The sequence below is a fragment of the Tasmannia lanceolata genome, unplaced genomic scaffold, assembly GCF_043159265.1.
Source record: "Tasmannia lanceolata isolate RefF3 unplaced genomic scaffold, GAP_Taslan_0.1 ptg000054l, whole genome shotgun sequence".
Taxonomy (NCBI): Eukaryota; Viridiplantae; Streptophyta; class Magnoliopsida; order Canellales; family Winteraceae; genus Tasmannia; species Tasmannia lanceolata.
In genome coordinates, this window is record NW_027518731.1 from 2,843,857 (window position 1) to 2,863,124 (window position 19,268).

Sequence of the window (19,268 nt, forward strand, 5' to 3'; positions counted from 1 at the left end):
TTATTTCCTTAGAAAACATTGTTCAAAATACATGTTGTACACTACTATATGTAGTTACAACATAGAAGAAGCGAGAGAAAATGAAAATGGAAAGAAAAACATGTATCAAAATTCTCAGATCCCAAACCTGCAATCTTAATTTATATATATGTGTGGACCCCGATCCGAGAGATTCGGGGACCAGCCCGGATTCGAGAATATGAAATGCAGGTTTCTAATACAAAAAGTCGTGGATGTCCTTTTGCATCAATTGTGCATTTTTGCACTCCAATTCTTCTCTCAAACATCAAACTCTCACTCCTCTCAAATATCACGTCCCAGCTTGAAAAGCTTTAAAATCTCTACATGGTCATATATGGGGTGCTCATCTATTGACATTTTCTTCGCTCTATGCCATGCCACCCTTGTCTGCCACATCTCACCTGAAGATGGTCCCTCTCTCTTATCCAAGCCTTAAATGCTACTAGCGTGAATAAAAGAAATGAAGCGTGAGATGGTGATAGGCATAATTTCTAATAATTAACGCTCTCCAATATTTTATAAAAAAGCAGTCATGGGGAATATAAAATTTTAGATCTCCAACTGTATGTTGCTTGATGCCCCCTTTTGAGAATCTTCTATTGTTTGCTAATCATTATTATAAGATAAACTTGCATTAGATACTACTGAGGTCTTTTGTCCTTAATAAATTTTTTGGGTTAGGTGATGTATTGCTGAAGACATGAATGCATAACATTTGTTTAATGGACACTAATAATAAATTAACAGAGTTAATTAGCAAAGAAAACAAATGAGCGTATAGCAATTTAAAAAGGGTTGACACCCCTGAGCTCTCTCTCTCTCTCTCTCTCTGCAAAATGATATCTGCACTCCTTCATTTCCTTTCTTCAATTTGTACTTATCCAATCAGCTCAGCTGTTGTTAAAGGCTACTACAATTCCCAAATTCCCATCAGCCACCAAAGAAAGTGATTAATAAAGTACTGAGGAGTGCCATTCTCAAAACATGGGAGTGCGGATAGGACACATTTGGATTGGCTACCAGAAAATTAATTGATTAGGGGTGTCCAAGAATCCACTTCGGATCTGATCCACCTATGGCTTGGTCATGATCCATTAATCCTTTTCGGAGTGGCTTCTGGATCGTACATTTTGAGTCAGCATCATATCCATTTTAAAACGGACCGTCCATTGGAAGGTCTATCCTGTTTATGTTGCACACAATTCGGGGGTAGGAGAACAAGGAGAAAAAGAAACATACAACTCAACTCAACTCAACTTAACAAAGCCTTCGTCCCAAACTAGTTAGAGTCGGCTAAATGAAACCTTTAGAAAAATTTCATGAAAAAAGAAACATATAAATGAGTTGTTAATAAAAACAGATCACACTTTTATCACTAAACTAAAAATCCTTCATTTGGAGCTAAGACGCTCCGGTTCACACGATGCAAAATATTAAAGATCTTAGGATATGGATCCAATGGACACTATTCCGATTCGGTTGTTGTGCAAAAATCCTGTCCATTGTCGTTCGGATCCTTGGGAGCCATGGGATGACCATCTGGGTTCATTGACATCGCTACAATTGATCAGGTTTTGGGTCCATGAGATTTTCTATGGTGAGTACGCGGGAAGCCCATCATTTTTAGCAGTACAGATAGTGGGGCCCACTTCACAGGAGGATCTAAAGTGTTCATTTGTTGGGCCACAATGATCTAAACCGTTCATTTGTAGGGACACAACCTAAATACGCTCTACCGCATAGATCACCACAATAGGATGATCATAACCCTCTGATCTATAGAGGTTTCTATAGATTTTATATGGTGGGTGCACGTTAAGCCCAGTGTTTTTAGCAAGTACAGAGGAGCCCACTTCACAAGATGATCTAAGCTGCTCATTTGTTGGGCCGCAATGTAAATAGGTTGTAATCTGTAAATCATCTCCATAGGATGATCCTAACCCTCCAATCTGTAGAGGGACTGCCACTATAGAAACCTCTATAGATCAAAGGGTTAGGATCATCCTAATGAGATGATCTATGTGGTACAGCCTATTTAGATTGTGGCCCAACATATGAACGGTTTAGATCATCCAGTGAAGTGGGCCCACTACACTATCAGAAAATACTGGACTTCAGGCGCACTCACCATATGAATTCTCATCAAATCTAATCAATGTAGCTCACGGGTCCAATTGAGACATGTTAGACCTAAAATCGGTAACAGGTACAGCAGTGGCGTAAGAACTGAGAGCGAGTGACGAGGGAGCTTGAGTATGAGTCCTGTGGTGAGTGCTTAGTCCTGCACAAGGCAAACGAGGTCAGAAGACCAGACCGGATTTTAGTCCGGACAGGTCCTTCGACACTCAAGTCAGTATGAGCAAGAGCGAAGGGAAATGTCAGTTTTTAGGGAGAAGAGGGTTTTTAGCATTACCCGTTTGTCTGAGCCCTGTTTCCCTATTTATAGGGAAAAACGGGTGAGGTGTCCTGGACAGGTGGCGGCCTGTGAGAGGCTGGATCTCACCTACTCTGGGACAGGTGGCAGCCTGTGAGAGGCTGGTGTTTTCACACCCCATCAGTTGCCCCCCAGTTTTCCAAGTCATTGAGGGACTTGGGAAAGTGTGACGATCGTTTTTCTGGATGGGCAGATGTTGTTCAGAGGTGAATCGGAGAATTTAGTGTGGAGTACAGAGTCCACAATCCGGGGTCCGCAGTCCGGAGTACGGCTTCAACCGGACTGGCTCCTGGCGCTTTACAGAATACATCATATCCAGTCCGGAGTTCGCAGTTCGGAGTCCGGAGTACGGCTTCAACCGGACTGGCTCCTGGCGCTTTGCAGAATACATTATATTCAGTCCGGAGTTCGCAGTTCGGAGTCCGGAGTTGGGAGTCCGGAGTACGGCTTCAACCGGACTGGGTTCTGATGCTTCATAGAACGCGTTATATCCAGTCCGGAGTTCGGCTTCAACCGGACTGGTTCCTGGCGCTTCATAGAACGCGTTATATCCAGTCCGGAGTTCCGAGTTCCGAGTCCGGAGTTCGCGGTCCGGAGTACGGCTTCAACCGGGCTGGTTCCTGGCGCTTCATAGAACGCGTTATATCCAGTCCGGAGTTCGGAGTTCCGAGTCCGGAGTTCGCAGTCCGGAGTTCGGCTGGAAGTGGAGTCCGGAGTTTTGTAGAACGCGTCATATCCAGTACGGTTTTTTTCGGACTGAGTTTTGTCGTCTAGCGGCCAGTTCGGTGCGGACCGGACTGATTTTTGTCGTTTTGTGAGAACGCGTTATATCCAGTACGGTTTTTTCCGGACTGAATTTTGTCGTCTTGCGGCCAGTTCGGTGCGGACCGGACTGATTTTTGTCGTTTTGTGAGAACGCGTTATATCCAGTACGGTTTTTTCCGGACTGAATTTTGTCGTCTAGCGGCCAGTTCGGTGCGGACCGGACTGATTTTTGTCGTTTTGTGAGAACGCGTTATATCCAGTACGGTTTTTTCCGGACTGAATTTTGTCGTCTTGCGGCCAGTTCGGTGCGGACCGGACTGATTTTTGTCGTTGTGTGAGAACGCGTTATATCCAGTACGGTTTTTTCCGGACTGAATGCGGAGTGCGGAGTGCGGAGTGCGGAGATCCATTCTTGGGACGTGAATGTTTACGCGCGTGCTTGATCGTATTGATGGTGGGAGAATGTGTCCGTCATAAATAGGGGGTACGTGGCGCAATCCGGATGACCTTGAGATGCGTGCATCGCATTTATTGCCAAACCGCCTCTTAAAAACTATATAAGGAGGTTTACCCCCCTTCACTTTTTACTTTTTACTTTTCATCTTTTTCCTCTTCTTGCTCTGGGAGTTTCCACTTCTCAGTTCGCAGCTCGCAGTCCGCAGATCGCAGATCGCAGTTCGCAGCCCGTAGCTCGCAGTCGCGTTCCAAGATCTTTACGAGCTCCACTCACCGGTATTCCTCTCAGCCCTTCCTTTTACTATGTCTGGTAGTACTTCCAATTCCGAGTCCGGTACGGGGTCCTCCACTAGCAGTAGTTCGGAGTTTAGGATGCCTCAGGAGCCTGTAGTGGCTAGGGCGTCTGATAGGATAGACCTTGTAGATAGTGACGACGGAGGGGATAGGGATGAAGTGATCTTAGATCTGAATGCCACTCCACCCTTGACTGGCAGTCTCCCGCGAGCAGGAGGGAGTGTTGAGAGCGACGTTGCTGAAGCGTCCACAACATTCCTTCCTGGCCGGGCGGTGGAGGTGATCGCTAGAGCGCGGATGGATGCCGATCCAAAATACAACTTGCGAGCTCTAGTCGAGGAGAACTACCTCACCAGGTCTATGCTGGGAGATATCAGGGATAAATACTGTGTGCCCCCGAGATTTGAACTGAGGGCAGCTATAGAGGGAGACAGAGCCTGCAACGAGAGCCAGGATCTCTGTATTTATGAGGAGTCACTGAGGGCAGGACTCCGATTTCCGTTGCACCCCTTTTTCTCAGCGGTGCTACGATACTACGGACTAGCCCCGGCCCAGGTAGCTCCGAACTCATGGAGATTATTAGTTGGGTTTTTATACCTCGTCCACGGTCGGTTAGAGAGGAGCGTGACTTTGTCACTGTTCCGTGCGTGTGCACACCTGAAGAAGCATAAAGAAGGGGGCTGGATCTACATTAGCCAGCGCCCTGAACGGAAGATAATCACTGGCATTCCTTCGTCGATTCACTCGTGGAAGAATAGATTCTTCTATGTTGTGGATCAGGAGGCCAGTGAGCCCTGGTCCGTCCCTCTAGTGTGGGACACTCCAGATACCTCAAAACTGAGTCGAAAGCCGCTCCTCGAAGGTGAGGACAGGATAACATTCGCCTTGATGCGGAAGGAGATCGAGCAATCGGGCCTCATCCGTTGTAAGGAGTTTTCTGAATAGGCGATTCTGGTCGGGCTGGGCGTGAGTGCCGCGACTCCAGAACGTATGTAGCTAGACTTGTCTATGCAATCTGTTTATTTTTTATATACTTGCTTCTGACCGTTGGCTGCTCATTTGTCTTGCAGAGATGAAGAAACAATCAACCGTCGAGAAAATCAGGCAAGGAGCCCAGCCACGGGCACAGGAGGGTGCTGCACAGGCACAACAGGAGCGCCAGAAGAGAAAGGCGACTGTACTGGGGAGTCCGGCCCCGTCACAGGGCACTCCACCCCCCATCCCAGAGGCCCAAGACTACGGTGAAGCTAATAGGCCCCTTTGCTCAGGGCGGTGGCTCTTCTAAATCCGGTGGTGCTTCTACCGGAGCCGGTTCTGGGGCTCGTCCTCCTACGGGACTTAGTGAGCATGTCTTTCGACCCAATTGGGCCGTTTTGAAGGATGACACTGCCCTAGGCGAGAGCCGAGTAGCAGCAGAGCTCATGAGCAAGTGTTTGCTGCGGAAGGACAAGCAACAGGTCCTTTACGAGCCGCCAGCTACAGGAGAGGAGGCTGTGTTATCCTCAGCTTACCAGGTAAGGAAGTGGTGCTTCGATTTGCTAACTTTCTGCCCATTTCTTCCTTTCACCATACTGATGCCTGTTTCTTTCTGTTTCTTTCTTCAGATCTTGCTCTACTATAATGACCTCAAGGAGAAGAGTAAGAATTTCTCCCAAGCCATTACTGCATCTGAAGAGGTGAACGGAAAGTTGGCCGCTGAGGTGCAGGAGCTTCAAACGAGCATCGGGCGAATAGAGGAGGAGAGGAGGTTGTTGAAAGAGGATCTGGCCGCAGAGAAGAGGAAACTGGCCAAGGCTGCTGAAGCCATTTAGGCTCAAAGAGGAAGAGCTACTGAAAGGCAGGAGAAGGCAGTGAAAGAGGCCACAGAGGCAAAGGAGGCTGAACTTTTCAGCCTGTCGAGCGAGGCTTATAGTCTTGGATACTACGACTGCCTCCAGGAGCTCCAGGCCTGCAATCCAAACCTATTGATGCAGAACATGACTCTCCCTGCCAGGCCGAAGATTACTGATGAGGAGTCAGATACTCCTGCTGATGCTCCTGCTGACATCACCTCTCTTCCAGATGCTTAGAATTTTTTTTGTTTTTGTTTTGACATCTTTTTGTAATGGTCCTTGAGACCCTACAGCTCTTACCAGCATTTTTAAAGTGAATTTTGTAATGGCCCTCGAGGCCCCACATATTCTGATCAATGAAATCACATTTGTCTGTCTCTGATACTTCTCAACTGAGTGATTTGCTTGACTTTGTCTTTTTAATTTTGATAACCTGTGAATGAGGCTGTTGATGGTCAAATTGTGACGAACTGGTCTTTTAACAAGTACCCAAGTTTTGTGAATTGGGTTTCCCGTGAGTACCCAAGTTTTGTGAACTGGGTTTCCAGTGAGTACCCAAGTTTAAGAACTGGGTTTCCAGTGCGTACCCAAGTTTAAGAACTGGGTTTCCAGTGAGTACCCAAGTTTTGTGAACTGGGTTTCCAGTGAGTACCCAAGTTTAAGAACTGGGTTTCCAGTGCGTACCCAAATTTTGTGAACTGGGTTTCCAGTGAGTACCCAAGTTTTGTGAACTGGGTTTCCAGTGAGTACCCAAGTTTTGTGAACTGGGTTTCCAGTGAGTACCCAAGTTTTGTGAACTGGGTTTCCAGTGAGTACCCAAGTTTAAGAACTGGGTTTCCAGTGCGTACCCAAGTTTTGTGAACTGGGTTTCCAGTGAGTACCCAAGTTTTGTGAACTGGGTTTCCAGTGAGTACCCAAGTTTTGTGAACTGGGTTTCCAGTGAGTACCCAAGTTTTGTGAACTGGGTTTTCAGATATAAAAGTGACACTGAATTTGCAAGAAGATTATTTATTCATAACAACAAATATACAAATTTACAAGATCACCTTTTCACGCCGGATAATTCGACTACTGATAATATTTCCTGAGGTTTTTGGAGTTCCATGCGTGGGGTAATAGGTGCTCCTCCAGTGTCTCTAGCTTGTAGCTTCCTGGCCGGATAACTTCCTTCACTCGATAGGGTCCCTCCCAAGTTGGGGAAAGTTTCCCTACTTTCATCGGCTGGGAGACGGCTGCCTTTCTCAGGACCAGATCCCCTGTCCTGAATTCTCTGGGGCGAATTTTGGAGTCGTGATAATTCGACACCTTCTGCTTATAAGCGGCGACCCGGATTCGAGATTCCTCCCGGATTTCTTCTAGTAAGTCGAGATTGGCGCGGAGTCCGTCGCTGTTCAGTTGCTCATGGAAACTGATGACTCTGGGAGATGGGGTGCCTATATCAACAGGTATCACGGCTTCGGTTCCAAAAGAGAGGTTGAATGGTGATTCACCAGTCGTCGTGCGAGGAGTGGTGCGGTAAGCCCACAGAACATGGTAGAGCTCATCTGCCCATCGGCCAGCTTTTTCATCCAGCCTCTTCTTTATCCCTTGAAGCAAGATCCTATTAGTTACTTCCGTTTGCCCATTGGTCTGGGGGTGAGCAACCGAAGTGAATCTCTGTTCAATCTTTAGGTCAGAGCAGAACTTCCGAAAGTTCCGGCAGTCGAACTGTTTGCCGTTATCTGTGATTAAGGCACGGGGAATCCCAAATCTGCAGACCACTGCCTTCCAGAAGAAATTCTGTATATTCTGCTCAGTGATCTGGGCTAGAGGTTCTGCCTCCACCCACTTGGTGAAGTAGTCGATTGCCACTACTACGAATATGCGCTTTCCGGAAGCCGGTGGAAAAGGACCCAGAATGTCCATCCCCCATACTGCAAAAGGGAGTGGACTGATAATTGGGGCCATCGCCACAGCAGGCTGGTGGATGGTGGGGGAGAATTTCTGGCACCTCTCGCACTTTTTAACCAGATTCAGCGCGTCTTGTCGTATGGTGGGCCAATACAATCCTCTGAGGAGTACCTTGATCGCCAGGGCTTTGCCCCCCAGATGTTCTCCACAGATTCCTTCATGAGTCTCTTGCAATGCGTACGCGGCGTTACTTGGTCCCAGACACTTCAGGTACGGGAGAGTGTAGGACCTTTTATACAAAATGTCACTGCTGAGGGAGAATCGGGCGGCTCTCTGTATCACCTTACGGGCTTCCTTCTTATCTTCGGGAAGTTTCGCGTCCCGTAAGTAATGAATGATCTCATCCATCCAGCACGGCTCGTTCTCCACCTGCATTATATCTGCGGCTTCTCTTTCGATGCTAGATCTTTGTAGGAATTCCATACGTATGCTTCCAAGAGTGGTGTATCCAGAAGCAGCCAGCTTCGACAGTACATCTGCTTTGGCATTTTCTGTTCGTGGTACTCTGATGACCTCGAAACTGGCAAACCGGCTGGAGAGTTGATGAACCTTGGCAAGATACTTAACCATACGCTCATCTCGTGCTTCGTAGACCCCTTGGATCTGATTTGCTACCAGCTGTGAGTCACAGTATGCTTTTAATTTCCGGGCGCCGGTCTGAATTGCTAGGTTCATTCCGGCAAGGAGGGCTTCATATTCTGCCTCATTGTTGGACGCACGGAATCCGAATCTCAGAGCATAATCCGCAGTGAACCCCTCAGGCCCAGTGAGGATGAGGCCTGCTCCACAGCCGTTTTTATTTGAAGAACCGTCGACATATACTTCCCAGGTTGGTGTGCTGGTCATGGAGTCCTGCTCTGCCGGCGGTTGCAAGATTTCTGTCTGAGTTTCTGCTATGCATTCGTCAGGAACCGCTTTCTCTGCAACTGGGAGTAGTACCGTTTCAGGGTCGGCGACTTGCTGGGGGATGGTGCACTCTGCTACGAAATCTGCCAGTACTTGGGCCTTGATGGCTGGCCTTGGAGCGTACTGGATGTCGAACTCGCTCAGCTCTACGGCCCATTTCACAAGTCGTCCGGAGATATCTGGTCGATGGAGTACTTGCCGAAGCGGCTGGTCAGTCAAGACCTTTACAGTATGAGCTTGAAAGTACGGTCTTAATTTTCTTGCAGCCATTACCAGCGCGTAAGCCAATTTCTCGACCCGCTGGTACCGTGTTTCTGCGTCGTGAAGAACCTTGCTGACATAATAGATTGGTTTTTGCTGGCGGTGCTCTTCGCGGACGAGGACAGCTGCCCGTGCCGTGGAGCTAACGGAGAGATATAGAAATAACTCCTCACCTGGCTCCGGCTTTGTTAATAATGGCGGGGAGGACAGATACCTTTTCAGCTCGTCAAAGGCAATCTGGCATTCTTCCGTCCAGGGCGCAGTTTTGAGGCCCTTAACCGCACTGAAAAAAGGCAGGCATCTCTCCGCCGATTTGGAGATGAAGCGACCCAACGCCGCTGTCATTCCCGTGAGCCGCTGAACTTCTCTGATGGTTTTTGGGGCGATAAGCTCCATCACGGCTCTGATCTTTTCTGGGTTTGCTTCTATCCCTCGCTGGCTCACCATGAATCCTAAGAACTTCCCCGAACTGACACCAAAAGTGCACTTGGTGGGGTTGAGTTTCATGTTGTGCTTCTTTAGGACCTGAAATGTTTCTCTGAGATCAGACACGTGGTCTTGTGCACTTCGACTTTTGACCAGCATATCGTCCACATAAACTTCCATGTTTCGGCCGATCTGGTTCTGAAACAGTCTGTTCACCAGCCTTTGGTAAGTAGCTCCAGCGTTTTTGAGGCCGAAGGGCATGACTCGGTAGCAATAAGTCCCTTGATCTGTGACGAATGAGGTCTTTGGTATATCCGATTCGTACATCCTGATCTGGTTATATCCGGAGAAGGCGTCCATGAAGCTCAACAGTTCATGACCCGCTGTGGCGTCGATGAGCTGATCGATCTTCGGGAGCGGATAACTGTCCTTGGGACAAGCCTTATTCAGATCAGTAAAGTCGACGCAGGTTCTCCACTTTCCATTAGTCTTCTTGACTAGGACTACGTTTGCTAGCCAGTCCGGATATCGAATCTCACGAATGAAGTCAGCCTTCAGAAGCCTCTCCACTTCTTCTTTTATTGCCTGTCGCCTTTCAAAAGCAAAGTGTCTCCTTTTCTGTTTCACCGGTCTGCAGGTTGAATCGACACCAAGCCTATGAGTGCTGATCTCTGGATCGATGCCGGGCATATCGGCAGGAACCCATGCAAAGACATCTGCATTGCCCTGGAGAAACTCGGTGAGTTGATGTTGAATGCTACTACTAAGGGAGGAACCGATCAGAGCGACTTTCTCACCGTCCTCCGGGCACAGTGGGATGGAGAGTAGGTCCTCAGCGGGTTGAGTACCCCTGAGTTCGTCCCTTACATCAAGCAGTTCGATTGGCAGTGATTCCACTGCGTTTTTTCCTTTCAGTGCCATTGCATAGCACTCCCTTGATTGAGGCTGATCTCCGCGAACTTCCCCCACGCCATTAGGGGTTATGAATTTCATTTTTTGGTGGTAGGCTGAGGCGACTGCTCGGATCAGATTCTGGCCAGGCCGTCCCAAGATAGCATTATAGACCGAGGTGGCCTTCACTACCAGGAAGTTAACCATGGCGAACGCTTGACATGGTGAATCTCCGACAAGAACAGGGAGCTCGATCTGTCCTACCACTTTTACGACCTCTCCGGAGAAGCCGAACAAATATGAGTTCGCCGGCCTTAGACGGTCGTCGCCTATCATCATTTTCTCGAAGGCATGGTAGTATAGAATATCCGCTGAGCTCCCGTTGTCCACAAGAATTTTCTTTACCTCCCAGTTAGCAACGAGCATGGTTAACACCAATGCATCGTCGTGGGGCAAAATAAGGCTGTCCAGATCTGCGTCCGAGAAGGAGATCTCATTCTCCGTTCTTGACTTTTTGCTGGTTGTGTGAACGGCGTTAACTTGCCGTGCATATGCTTTTCGAGCAGCAGAGGAGGTGCCCCCAGCGGCTGGTCCGCCCATGATTGTATTGATAACCCCCCTTGGTTGAGATCGGGGTACCTCAGGCTGCGCGTCGGTGACCTGAGAAGTCTTATCCTGAGGAGGGGGCTGCTGTGATCTTCGAGGGCTACGGCCCTGGGGACTCTTTCCTTTGCGCTCTTGGGTGCGGCCGTCATTCTGGATGTATTTTTTCAAATAACCCCGGCTGATCAGCTGCTCAATTTCTCCCTTGAGCTGCCAGCAATCCTCTGTGTCATGGCCGTGGTCCTTGTGAAACCGACAGTACTTTGAAGGATCTCTTCTGTTTCCCTTGGAGATCATTCTAGGCGGCCACTTCACAAACTCCTCCTCACTGATCGCCGCCAGTATGTGCTTTCTAGAGGTATTGAGAGGTGTGAAGTTCTCTTCTCTTCTCTGAGGGGGTGGAGACTTCTCTTTCCTGGGAGGTTTATCCTCCCTACGCTGTTTAGGCAGATTCTTCTCTTCAGAGGTTATCCTCCGGTTTGAATTAAGAGCTGCCAGTGTTTCTTCCACTGTTATGTACTCTTCTGCCCCGGCCATGAGATCCGCCAGTGAGTGCGGATTTTGCCGAGCCACCGCTCGACGAAAATCATCAGATCTTGCACCGGTGAGGAGTGCGTTCATAGCCGCTGAGGGATCTAAATTGGGCACCTGTAGTGCCTCCCTGTTGAATCGGCGGACGAACACCTTCAGGGGTTCATTATCATCCTGTCGCAAGGCCATCAGGGATGCAGTCGTTTTCTTCGGCCTACGGCTACTCATGAAATGGCGGACCAGATCCTCTCCAAAATCATCGAAATTGTTGATGGAGTTTGGTTTGATCCTGGAGTACCAGTCTCTTGCCGCGCCAGTGAGCGTCGTTGGGAAGGCTCTGCAGATGAAGCCGTCGGAGGCGCCGTGGAGGAGCATCATTGTTCTAAATGTCTCCAAATGATCCACGGGATCGGTAGTGCCGTCGTACTGAGGGACGGCAGGCATTTTAAATCCTCTGGGTGCTGGAGCACTCAGGACATCACTAGTGAACGGCGTTCTGCTTGAGAACGCTCTGGAGGCGGGCCGGCTCTGATCCTTCGCCAATTCCTCTATTCGGTGGTTCATCTCCTCCATTCTCTGTAGCAGCGGATCCGTTCTGCGGTCTGGGGACCTGATTCTTCCCACAAATGGGCTTGCCGCAGAACCGGACTGACTTTCCGGACTCCTACGACGAGGCCGAGATTTTGCCGGTGGCAAACGATCTTCGTGAGGCCGACGCCTCTGCGTGGAGCGAGACCGCGATCTTTCGTGGTGATGAGGTTCTGTCTGGGCGTGCCTCACTATGGGGCGATAAACTTGTCTAGCGGAGTGATGAGTTCTGCCCTCCCCATGACGTGATGACTCTCCCCTGTGGACTCCTTGGGCAGATCGCGGGGCCTCTGGAGGAGGTGGAGGGGGTGCTTGAAGTAGTTGTTGGTACTGACCAACAAGGGCCGTCATCTGCTGGAAGAGGGCTTGGACTTGCTCCGAGGTGGGCACGGGATTGTGATGCTCCGAGCGAGAAAGGCTTTGGTCGGCAGATGCTGCCACTACCATCGAGGCGATTCGACCGCTCCGGGTCCTGCGAGGTAGCGCGGCTTGGTCGTTCTGCGCAGAAGCTAACCGCGCACTCTTGCGCCCTGCCATTTTTGTAAGTGAGATATGTAAGAACAGCTTTTAGTTCTTGGTCCCACGGATGGCGCCAATCTGTTAGGCCTAAAATCGGTAACAGGTACAGCAGTGGCGTAAGAACTGAGAGCGAGTGACGAGGGAGGTTGAGTATGAGTCCTGTGGTGAGTGCTTAGTCCTGCACAAGGCAAACGAGGTCAGAAGACCAGACCGGATTTTAGTCCGGACAGGTCCTTCGACACTCAAGTCAGTATGAGCAAGAGTGAAGGGAAATGTCAGTTTTTAGGGAGAAGAGGGTTTTTAGCATTACCCGTTTGTCTGAGCCATGTTTCCCTATTTATAGGGAAAAACGGGTGAGGTGTCCTGGACAGGTGGCGGCCTGTGAGAGGCTGGATCTCACCTACTCTGGGACAGGTGGCAGCCTGTGAGAGGCTGGATCTCACCTACTCTGGGACAGGTGGCAGCCTGTGAGAGGCTGGTGTTTTCACACCCCATCAAGACATGATCCTTTTTTTTGGTTCTGGCCAATATTTTATTAGATTCTCCATGAATGAAACCAAGCCACAACACGTTCCAAACTCTTAATATATGTGGTGGAATGATTAAGAGTCAATGGTGTGACCCACTCAGTAGAATGCAGGCTAGGCCCTCATCACATAAAACACAAGGAGTCCAAATCTAAGCAAGATGTCGAAATCCTTTTAATTGTCTCCAGATATTTCAGCAGAAAAATGATATTTCCACCACCTTTTGTTTGTCTTTTTCGGAAGTACTGACAGCATTTTCACCTCCTTTTGTTTGTCTTCTCCTAAACTTCTTGAAAAGACATGCAAAAGGAGCTGGAATGTTGAAAAGGGGAGTGGAGATATCATCGGTTCAATTCTATCTTAAAATCAACCTCGGGGCCCACATTGTACACGTGTTTGATTTGAGATGGTTGATCTAGTGAGCCTTAGTGGTGACCCACATGGACAACGCAAGAACGGTTTAGATTCCCAAATAACGTACAAGTGACACATGGTGGCTCAGTTTTTGTGACCATGGGAATACTTCAATGGTGACCCATTGTAGTCAAATTGAGCTTCGTAGGGCCCACTTTGGTTTGATCCACATCGTCCATCTGATAGGCTGTGAGTTAGATCTCCAATGACCCAAAAACCATGTCAATCGGACAATCCTAACCCTTTAATAATATGTAATTTTGGTTACGTAATGGCATGATTTTGAGAGATTGGAGATCCACTCGAGGGATGTCAGATGGACGGCCTGGATCAATTAAAGGTAGGGCCCACTATGTATTAGGAATTGATCCGTATGATCCAAACCGTTCAATTTATGGACTTGCGCTTATCTTTAGCAAGCTAGACGCGGAAAAAGGTTGTTGACTTATGGGACCTCTTAGATGAGCTTCGTGTAGTGGAAGAAAATTGATTTCGATCGAATGATCCAAACCGTCCAATTTATGGACTTGCGTTGCGTGTATCTTTTACTAAACTTCCGCAAACGCATGAGTGTTCGGCCAGCAAGCTAGATGCGGAAAAATGTCTTTATTTGTGGGACCACAATTTAGGAATTGTCTAATTAATGGCTTACATGTGGAAGATAAGTAGACCTATTATTAAATAATTTTTATAGCTGTCTGCCGGAAAGTACACGTCATCAATTATGTTTTTGACTGGACGACTAACGAAAAACCCCAATCCTCTCTTTTACTTTTTATGAAATGACGAAAACGCCCTTTCGATAATAAATTTACGCAAGGCTACTCATAGTGGCAGTGCCATTTTTAATAACCGCACAAACTGAGATTGTCTTTTCTTTTTTAATTTGCTTCCAAAGGCTTTTGGGGAATTGTAATAGAGAGAAAAGCCAACAATAAAGGGAAAGATATCTAATGTGTTAAAGTGCTACTATTTGTTGGGTTCCACTCTCTGTCCCCAACTCGATTACAATATCATTATCCAAATAGAGACGGGGATACCCCTCTAGTGTAAAAAGTAGTCATAAATACACTAGAAGGGGTTGTCCATGTAAAAAAAGTGGGGAAACTAAATCAACTTTTGAAAGACAATTATTTTACATCTCGTGATAATACGACATCTCTTTTGAAATTTAATGGCTAGTGCTGTTCGCACTAGCATTTTTATAAGTGCACTAACTACCTTGTCTTTTAGTCTTTAATAAGCTTTGAAAGATTACATAATATCCAAAAAAAAGGCTCTTATAAGCTAATTAATAAAGAAGAGACAAGGTGAGTTAGTGCAATTATCAAAGCATGGAAGTGCCAATATCAGTTACGAATTTAATCTCTATATTTGGGGATATATTCGTCTCTCTAGGTAAGGCTTCGGGCGTTTTGGTAATTTTATCTACTAACCTTTTTGAATTTTTCATTCCCACGGAAAATGCCAGTTCTTCTGATACCTAATAATGTATTTTTGTTTTTTTCTCTAAGAAGAAATCTTCTTCTGATTTGTCCATCTCCATCATTTCTCCATCATTTCTCCATCTTGCAAACCTTCAGGTAAGAAATTGAAGCCCTAACCCTAAAAATTTATAGGATTTCATTTCTGATTTGACTTGTGAAACTGCCAGTTCAGATTTGATCTGTGCTTATTTTCCTTTCTCACTTTTTTGGGTTTTTCTTGTGTTTTTGTTAGATTTTTCGCTCCGTCAAAACCCTAACGTTGATGTCTATGGTGTTTACTTTAGATTTAGGGTTTTATTGGGTGTTTGTTCGAGTTTGGATCTCCTAACAGAGAAAACTCTAGACTGAGAAGTCGTGGCAGTTATTTTTGTTGGATTTTATTCAAATCTTGTTAGATTTTACGTTCCTTTCAAAACCCTAACCTTGATGTGTATGGGATTTACTTCAAATTTAGGGTTTTATCGGGTGTTTGTTCGATTTTGGATCTCCTAACATAGGAAACTGTGTGTTTTAAGGCAGACGCGGAAATCATGGCAGTTAGTTTTATTGGGTTTTCTTCAGATTTTGATTTCTTAACAGAGGAATTTTTTTGTGGATTTTGGGGGCAGATTTGTGATCTATTGGGAAACCCTAACAGCTAAATTTTGTTGAAATTTCGTCAGATATTAGATCCCTAAAGAATCTGTTGACTTTTTTCAGCATACAGAAAAGACCTTGTAGAAGAATTTCTTTAAGTTTTGAATCCCTCAAAGGGTATTTGCTAGGTTTTCTTCTTGGCAAACTTGAACCCTGTAGTTAATTAGTTACGAAGCCTAAGCCAAAGAATTTCTTTAAGTTTTTTTCTTTTTTATATTTTTGACTCCCTATCAGTATATATTTTTTCCTGTCGGCCCTAACAGACTATCTTTATTTGAAAGATTTCAAAATAGTATCAGATGAATCCGTTGGTTTTTCCATCTTATCTTTGAAATCCTAACTGAAAATGTGTTGGTTTTTTATTTTGCCAGATGCTAGAACTCTAGCACCTGAAAATGTTCAGTTTCTTTCGATATTCAATAAGCAGAAACAGCCAACGCATACCAATGAATTGAGGATGATTTTGAAACCCTAAAAGCAGAGGCAGTAGATACCATTTATGTTGTTTATATGGATTTCAGCCCCTTCGTGCAGAAAGAATGGCTGGTGATTTTGAACCCATGAGGTAGAAGCATAGTTCAAAAATCCCCCACGTCATTGCGGACTCCCCTGAGTCGACTCCCTTTTACCTTGGGCACTTCAGCCGAGTATTGGACCACGTTGTGCCAAGTCAACTAGGATTTGCTTTGGCTGCGTTTTGAAACATTGGGTAGAAGTAACTGACCATCTCTGATCGGTTTCAAAACCCAAAAGCAAGTTTTGTTAGAATTTTTCAGCTTTGAGAAAACCCTTTATACAGAGAAATTGTGGGTGTTTCCTTTGATCTATTGATGGGTTCTGTTCAAGACCTTGTATATTATTGCTGTGTTTCCAAGGGGAATAGGGTTTTCTATGCTTATAGTCGTGAAGACCATGAGCTTGAGGCCTTGGCTGTTGTATGTTTAGAAAAAGCCCCACCTTTTCATATCTGGTATTTCGAAACCGTGGGGAGGAGAACTTTTGGGTTTCTTATGGAAGATGAGTATGTTTATTTTGCAATTGCCAATGTGGGTCTTGGAAATTCAGGGATTCTAAGATTTCTAGAACATGTTAGGGATGGATTTAAGAAGGTTGCAAAGGTCAGGACAAAGGGTAGCTTTTCATGCCTGAGCCCTGTTTGCTTACAAGAAGAACTAGTGCCTGTTATTCGACGCCTTATATCCTCATTGGAGAATGTATCCCGATTGGAAGGTGCGGGCCAGATGGGTGAGCGGCCCCCACACCATTCTGATTCCTCCCAGTTCAATAATGACCAGATGGGTAATTCTGAAACAGCAACCTCTAAAGCTCCATTGCTTGAGAAACATAACAAGCATGAGAGGAAAAAAATGAAGGATAGGTTAGTTGAAACTAGAGATATTGTTTCTGAGGATCTTGGAAGGTCTAGTGATAGGGGAATCAAGATTGATATAGCACCCGAATCTAACCAGAGTGGGGTATCTTCTATTTCATTACAAAAGAGTTTGAGCTCGACAAGGGTTAGAGGGCAACAGCTTGCTCGAAGGATGTGGTGGCGCCATGTTTGGATAGTTCTCGCCATTGATGCAGTTGTGTGCTTGGTTCTGTTTGGGATTTGGCTAGGGATCTGTCGGGGTTTTCAGTGCATTTCTAATTGAGCGAGCTATATCGAACTTGAATTGAAGGCAGAATATACTTGAATGCACTCAGAGAGCATTTGTCGAGATAGCAATAAGTGCAATTAACCTGGTTTTCATTGAGTTGAAATGTGTCATTTCAATCTATTAGAAGGTTCAGCTCTATATATTTTACATTGTTTGTACTGAAACATATAAACATGTGAGAAATCTATACAGATGAAAGCCAACAGTTTTCTGAGATGGGAGACAACAAGCCCTCTGTTTCAGGGCTGTTATCGGATTCGGATTCAGAGAAAAGCAGCACTAAGTCCCTTCTGTCCTGTTAAGGTATGCGCAACCCATTCACATAAAATTTCCTTGTATATGTTTTTCATAGGTTTGTGTACACAAATGAGACCACGGTATTAAAATATAAGAAAATCTCCCTGGAGGTTGTCTTTTTGTATGGTGTGGAAGTTGTGATGATGAATTCTTGTAGCTTCTGTAGAGTTCCTATCCTTTTTATATTCTCATTCATTTCCTTGTTAATTGGTTATTATGATTCTGTGATCCAGTCCACTTTGTCTGTCTGTGGATTATACTAGCCCTTCCATTTGTCATAAATTGTGGGCTTAGGTAATCATATATGAGGAATTGTTTCCATCCATTCTGCATCAAAAATGTGTTTGGTGTTGTACTGTCTATCATCTGAGGTGGATCTCATGGGGTCTGCATAGTCACAAGTATTTCTCAAGAAAGGTGTCTATTGGAATATTTTTGTTTTTAAATCTTTCTCTAGAAAGGTGTATATTGGAATATTAAAAATAAAAAATAAAAAAATCCTTCTCTTTGGTTTTATTTCGGGAGAAAATTTAAGGGCAATGAAAATAACGACAGCAAATAATTTCATGAATTTATCAGAATATTTTTGTGATATTTTTGCAATGAAAATAAAAGGAATTCGCTAAGCAATTACGCGGATAGTCATTTCAATGCTCACTTTTGCAGGAGACGACAGCCACAGAGGCTCACTTTTTAGCAGTAGCAGACAACAAATAATATCGTGATTTTGCGATATTTTCACAATGAAAAATAAAATTAAAGGAATTTGCTAGGCAATTTTGCAGAAAGCCATTTTGCAGCTCATTTTTGCTGGAGAGAACATCCACAAAGGCTCACTTTTTAGCAGATTTTGTCTAATTCATTTACTTTATCTTCTGATGTAGATTTTCTCCAGCAAAAGTGGGCCATGAAATGGCTTTTTGCGAAATTGCCTAGCAAATCCCAAGATAAAATATGAAGATATCTTACGTGATTTTTTAGAATCTTGGCAAAATTTTGGAATTCTGTCGTTCTATCAAAAAATCACAAAGTATAGTGATATTTTCATAAAAAAAATACGGTCTGAGATACTTGTGACCATGATGGAAGGTAGCTGAGATAGCCAGATAGTGGTGCATGATCTATAGAGGTTGTGGGGTTGTGGGCTGCCAATTTATCTATACTCCCATATTTTGATAGTAGTACTCCTATATTCAATAAATACTTGTCTGATGGGAAGCTGATGGCTTAGTACTCCTATACAAGGTTTAAATTTTTGGTTTCGGTACCGGTTTCGGACATTGAAATTTCAAAATTTTGACCGAAATCTGGTACAAAACCAGAAATTAATATTTTATTTAATATTAAATTTCAGCCGAAATTTTGGTAATTTCGGTTGAAATTTTGGTAATTTCGGTTGAAATTTTGGTAATTTCGGTTGAAATTTCGGTGAAATATTAAAAAAAAAAACAGATTTTTTGGGGAAAATTTCGGAAAAACTGAAATTTCGGCCGAAATAAATGACCGTTTCGGTTTTGGGTGATTTTGGTGTCTGTCTCCACCGAAATCCGAAATTGTCAAAATTTAAAACCATGCTCCTATATTCAATAAATACTTCTCTGATAGGAAGCTGATGGCTCATGGGGGAACGTGTAGCCTTTAACAGCTAATTAGAAAAGTGTAAATTTAAAAAAGGATTGCAATTATCAAATATTTGCTTAAAACTACTTTTTCCAAGTTTTCACCACTTTCCTTTGTTTGTTTTCTGCAAGAAAGACTTTCCAAGGTAG

At 45.2% G+C, this 19,268-nt stretch overlaps 1 protein-coding gene across 1 annotated transcript; it reads left to right on the forward strand.

The window, feature by feature from the left end:
- The first annotated feature begins 14,884 nt into the window (after positions 1-14,884).
- LOC143864834 (SNARE-like superfamily protein) lies at positions 14,885-17,627 on the forward strand. Its single transcript, XM_077375686.1, has 2 exons — positions 14,885-15,001; positions 15,913-17,627. Exon 2 carries the CDS (start codon positions 16,372-16,374, stop codon positions 17,194-17,196), a length of 825 nt encoding a protein of 274 aa, XP_077231801.1. The 5' UTR covers positions 14,885-15,001; positions 15,913-16,371; the 3' UTR covers positions 17,197-17,627.
- The last annotated feature ends 1,641 nt before the right edge of the window (positions 17,628-19,268 follow it).

Excerpts from the sequence above, each read along its gene's own strand:
- LOC143864834 (XM_077375686.1), top strand. The coding sequence starts at position 16,372 with ATGGGTTCTGTTCAAGACCTTGTATATTATTGCTGTGTTTCCAAGGGG.